This window comes from Vitis riparia, chromosome 8 (assembly GCF_004353265.1).
Source record: "Vitis riparia cultivar Riparia Gloire de Montpellier isolate 1030 chromosome 8, EGFV_Vit.rip_1.0, whole genome shotgun sequence".
Lineage (NCBI taxonomy): Eukaryota > Viridiplantae > Streptophyta > Magnoliopsida > Vitales > Vitaceae > Vitis > Vitis riparia.
Window position 1 is genome coordinate 12775195 of NC_048438.1, and position 6128 is coordinate 12781322.

General features: G+C 39.1%; 1 protein-coding gene across 1 annotated transcript; it reads right to left on the minus strand.

Annotated features, from left to right (window-relative positions):
* Positions 1-5230: 5230 nt before the first annotated feature.
* LOC117921162 lies at positions 5231-6128 on the minus strand. The gene has a single exon (XM_034838971.1). It carries the CDS (start codon positions 6054-6056, stop codon positions 5877-5879), a length of 180 nt encoding a protein of 59 aa, XP_034694862.1. The 5' UTR covers positions 6057-6128; the 3' UTR covers positions 5231-5876.

The following is a 6128-nucleotide window of genomic DNA, read 5'->3' on the forward strand; positions in this document are numbered from 1 at the left end:
TTTTATATTTCTTGATTTAAGATTATTAGGTTGCATGTAGTCATTCATCCAAACTTCTATGGCATCTTCTAATTCATGCTCAGCGGCCTTATCCATCTGAAACACTATTTCTGCCCATCTGGCCCCGCTCGACAATGTTCCATCGCGGGGCCTTTGGCGATGCTTCTGTGGCTGATGTTCTCTGATTTAGCTCCCTTTAGATGCTCATGCTTGTGGCTAGTGTTCTCTGCTATTCACATATTCATATTTTATCTGCATCTGGAAGGGCTCATCGATGCTTTTGCAGCTGGTATGAAATTGGCGTCTGGAATGATGCTTTAGATAATGTTACCAACGGAGCGTTAGTTGATGGTGATTCCTTTAGTTTTGCTGACTAGCCTCTCTTTCATCCCGTTATTACTGTATTACAAAAAACAGAGGGGAAATCAATGTCAGTTTCACTACTGAAGGAAGGCTGGAAATGGGTAATGCGGATGGACTTTTCTTCTATGGTCTTGTGAAAACCATGGACTGCCATTTCCATCGGCCCACCTCGTGCCTACTGTCGTGCAGGTGTAGGTCATGGGTTGGATGTATTGATACTGTGAAATGATATACCTCCTCAGTCCTCATTTTAAAACAAAGCTAGGCCGCTCAAGCAAGTTGGAATTATAAACAGAGGGCCCCTCACATTATATGAGATAAATTGATTTGACATCGGCTGGTGAAAAATCAGATCACTCTAGTTATTAAAATTGGTCGCAGACCAAACAATTTATTTTTATAATTAAAAACTTAGCTCAAGAGGTCATGAAGATAGCAGTTTTATTTCAGCATAAAATTTTCAAGTTCCTACGGTTGAAGCCCAATCCCCCTATTCAATGTTCTCTTTTTTGGGGGAGTAGCTCAGAGATTTAGTAGTGATGTGCGGTGGTGTAAATTTCTAAATTCTTAGGCTTTAGGCACTTAAATAAGGGTGCATTGGCATATAAAAATAGAAATAAAAATATTAATAAAATTAGTGTTTGAATTTTATAATAATGAAATTTTTATTTTTATTTTCTAAACCATGACCTGAAGATATAGGAGTGTAACACTGTAACGTGGAGCTCCAAAACCAAAACTTGGCCGCGGAGACGAGAGTGTTATGGCCTTCTGTTTTGGGTGCCAGATTTGCACTGACAAAGTCCGAGTTTCCGGCTCCTACGGCCTCCTTAGTTGACCGGACCGATCCTCTATTTGTTTCCCTGTTCACACCTCACGTGAAAATTTTAAAATAAAAGAATAATGTGTTCTCTCTCTGTACATGGACGGATGCAAGATTTTGGAATGGAATTCCACATCTACCACCTCTGTAATACCGTCTAATAGTTAACACGAAAAATTAGGACAAACAGAACAATTTGAGATTTTGGTTAAATAATAAGATTGAAGTACACCTAAACAGTGTGCATAATTGAATTATACACTCGTAGCCGAGTGAGTGAGGGATGTGGGATCAAATGCCGGAGAATGAGAGTCATGTTCCTGAGGGGGGAGGAGGGGTGAATGCTAGGATATTGGGGAGGTTTTTGATTAGACTAACCCACTTTATAGGGGCAACCCCACTTGAAAATAAAAAAGGGTTAAAAGGAAAAAATTAATGTGTCCTTATTGGCTAATATCTATCATTGTTTGTACACCTTTGGATTTCTTGTCTTTGGTCTTTCCAAGTCTTGATTACAGCCTCATATTTTGCTTCCCCTCTTCTCCAACTTGTGTGACCCCTCAAAAAGTAAATATATCATTGACATGGTGGTTTGGAACTTAGTCTTTTTCCTTTATTTATTCATATTATATTGATGGGCTAAATGTAATCTCAAAATCTTTGAATTTTTCTTTTATTTTTTTCCTCACGGCCCTTCCTTGAAAACAGTGTGGATGGATGAATAAAAGAGGAAAAATGGGACATAAAAATATCCATAGAATCAAAACAAATGAAGGGGAAAATTGCTTATGAAGTGATGTGTGATGAATGAAGGCCTCCAAGATGATGTGAAGACGAATAGCAAAGAAAGGGTAGAGAGGGTTAGAGGGTGTGGGGGGACATGCTAAGTTGGCAATGATGGTGGTGTTGCATTAGTTGATAACAAAATGGTCACCAAAGCACATCAAATCATATCATACACAATTAATAATGTAAGAAGCACATCATATCATACACGTAGATATCAATCATGTCTTGTGGCATATCCTCTGCCCCCACTCCATTACTCATCTCCCCCTCCCTTTTCCTCTCTTTTCTTGTCTATGTTGAACTCCAATTCCAAATGGGTCCCTTCCCAAAATCATGTAATGAGTTAAGCACTTGGGTGGAGTAGAATGTATCAAACCCTTCTCTTCTCCCCAACCATCCTTTTTGTTTTTTTTTATTTTTGATTGTATGAAGAAATAGGCTGATTGGTTGAATAAAGCAGAGGTATTATTAGGAGGGATCTGTCCTATTTCACTATTAGGATAATTCATATGTGATGTGGATCCTATTCAAAAGCTATATGCTTACATTCATGTCATATAGTTTAACTTCTCTTTCAATCACATCCAAACGCACATGTGGTATAATATGCAAATAAGCAATTGAATTTGATCTAGATTGTAGCTTTTAGTGGGCAGTATATCTTTCAAAAGGGCTTTTTGTACTCTTCTAATTCAATTATCTAAACCCCATTTTCAAGGATTAAGGGGATGCAAAATAGTGAAGTAACAGAAGACCTTCAATTCCAGTACCAGAAGGGGAAAAAGGAAATAAAGGAAAACATAATATGGGACAACTGACAAGTGGTTGGGGGAAGATAACCTAAAAAGATATTAAAAGGAGGGTTAGGGGAGGCTTTAAGAGCACTACAGTACCCAGTTCCTTTTCTCTGCCCCCACACGTGCATCTCCACGTGGGAAGTTGTAAAAGGGCAGTACTCAAACCCCATTGTCACCTTTCCACAATTGACACCTATATTTCAACGTTGTCAGTAATGCACGTGTTCCCCCTCCAAGACTGGGTCCCCTCCCCGCCTTACCCATTTCCTCTTGACCCTTCTTTTCCACCCTCTTCTTCTCTCTCTCCCTCTCTCTTTGTCTTAATCCAAGGTAAAACTTCAAATCTAATTATTTCAGAATTAATTGCAGTGCAGGATTGAATCTATGAATTATGCAAAGAGGATAAAAAAAAAAAAAAAAGGGTGGATGACGGAAAGAGCATCGATGGAAGGAGCAGTGAGGAAGTACACTTCCATTAATTAGGTGGATGGCAGAAGAGGACACTAGTCTAACACCCTTATCATGATGGTGCTGCTGTCGTGGATATTTTTCTCCACCACATGTTGCCTCAAACTTCACATTCAGTAAAAAGGAAAAGAAAAGGGAGTAAAATGTTGAATCTTCATACAACCCCAATTTGTGATGGAGAGGATTCCGATCCATTTGGGTCAATCACAGTATGATATAATACATTGGTTATCATATATATATTAAGATCTCAGACTAATCCAAGTATTTTGATGATGATTTCGGGCTTTGGGTTTCTGTATACCAATATATGTCTATGTTGAGTGAAAAAAAAATGGTGGGGGCAGACGAGGAAAGAAAGAGAGAAGACCGCACGAGGGGCACTGAGTAATGAGTATAGGAGGTTGCAGGGTGGGCAGGAGTTGCATGTACCCAATACCAAGTCACGTTCTTCTAAGGATTCTCGCTGTCGGCTGACATTTCCATTTGGTACAAACACACCGCATCTCCCTTCTCCCATACACCTCTCTCTCTCACTCATTCAACATTCAGTACTCTTTTCCTGACTCTCCTCCTCCTCGTCCTCGTCCTCGTCCCCGTCCACCACCACCACCAGCACCGCCAGCGCCAACGCCACCGCAGCTGCTACTCCTACTGTCACCCAATGCCTCTCATTTTCCATTCAACAGCTGACATTTGCAGGGAAATTCAAAGCCACGCGAGCAATTAAGCTCTGAATGTCACATGTTCAATTTGACTGATGACACATTCTTTCTCCAAGATCTTACACCAATTGAATGATTTGACATCGTTTCCCACCGATAAGTGTCTTATCAGGAGATGCTTAAAGGCATTAATGATTACTATGCAAAACCCCTCCCCTTTCCTTTTCCCTTTTCCCTTTTCCCTTTTCCTTATCCTCTAAATTCCGTCTTCCTTTGAAACAAGGAGCTATGGACAGGGCACATGATGGGTCATTTGTCATCTCCATTGGATTAACTTGGAATAAAAAGCTCATAGCATGTGTAGATAAATAGCCCAATGTACTCTTTGTTTGTTTTCATTTTTTATTAAGGTGAAAATGAAATGAACATTCATAAATGGTATAGTAGTACTAGCTTTTTGATAAGGGGAAGGCAGGTGGAGACAAGTCTATTAATACCTTTCAATGGATCATCTCCAAATTTGATCTTTCAACTACAAAAACATGTTGGATAATTGTATTGTTCTACACCATATAACGATAAAACGGAATGATGGAAAATGCTTTGCATCCCAGAATTCCACATAATGCCCCACCAATCTCACTTGAAACGGGGCTAGTATACAATGTTTTGTTGCACATGAAGTAAACATTAGCCCATAATGTGGGGGGATTTGAGGAAACAAGATATTGTATGAAGGGAAGAACCAAAAACTTAAGGGGTGGTCCAGGAAATAATTTTAAAGATGATGCTTGCTCTTGTCTGGTGTTTTGGAGGCATAAGGCATGGTGATTACATTGTCCCGACTTGCCAAATCATGTACAATTTCTTGGTGGGGAGCATTGTTATTAATGCTATGAAGTACTATGCATCAAGCTTGGTTTTCCCACACTTGTATTTTGCATGCATTGGTAACAGATCCAGTCCACATTCAACAACAAAAGGACTTGCATTTGTGCACCGTTTGGTAGCCAAGAAAAGGAAATCAAGTTTTTAGGAACCAAGAACTAATTTCTTGTCTTTTTCTTTTCTTTTTCTTTCATGGCAACCAGCCAAAGAAATGACAATTTGATGTGAAAGAGGAGCACCATGTAAAATGATAATATAACTTTCTATCTTAAAAAAATTGAATTTTCTTCTCTTTAATCAGTTCTTCTTTTCTGCTTTTCAGTGGGCGTAACTTCTAACTTTTTTTTTCTTATGAAGAACTGATACTAGGAAAAGATCAGAGAAAGTCTTTGTCTTTGATAGGATTGCCTTAAGGTAGTGGATTCACAAGATGAAAGGAAAAAATTATATAGAAAGTGCGATATTATGTTGAAATCCTTTCTAGGAAGCCATGTTCTCTCAAGAACTCAGCGGCGAAAGTTCAGACCAAATAACAAGAAAACTACAGACCAATCAAAATTCACTCCAAGAATCTGGGAACAAGTCCGGAATCTTTCTCAAATTTCTCATCTATCCCTGCTATTAACTGCTAATTAACTCCATCGGCCTCATCATAGCCCAATTGAAAGAAGCAGAAAATGGAAGGATAAAAGAAAGCAAATTAAACAAACTGAAGAAACCCTTCAATCTGCAATTGTTTTCGGTTCTTACTTGAAGTTATATCCGAGAAGACTGTGAACAACAAGACAACATCATCGGGCCATCGCAAACACCCTGTTTGGTTGCCCAGAAAGATGGATTGGAGAGAAGAATCTTAGTACAGAAAATTATTTAACCTAGACCAAACGCAGATCTAAAGGCCTCCCAAGCAGCTAAAAAAACATTATATTCATATATAAATATATATACTGCAACTGCCTTAAAAAAAAAAAAAAGAGAAAGAAAAAAAAAGGAATGAGCTACATTATCTAATATATGAGAAGCACTCCCTTTTAATTACATTCCTATATATAGGCTAATGCAGTCTCGAGCAGGACAAGTGCCTTAAGGGTCTCCTCGCTCGTGCCAACACACAAGCATCGCTATACAACGCCTGAGAATGTAGAATTTGGCACGCTGCTTCTTCACCAGGTGACTGCACTTCTGCCCAAATGATTTGCATCTGCACGGGTGGCGGTCCTGCTGATGACTCTGCAGGCCTATGTTGTTTTCCTTGGCTGCCATGAACGAATATTGCAGCTTCTTCTACTAGTATTTCTACCACTACCTCTCAGCAGTAAATAAATATAAAGGCTG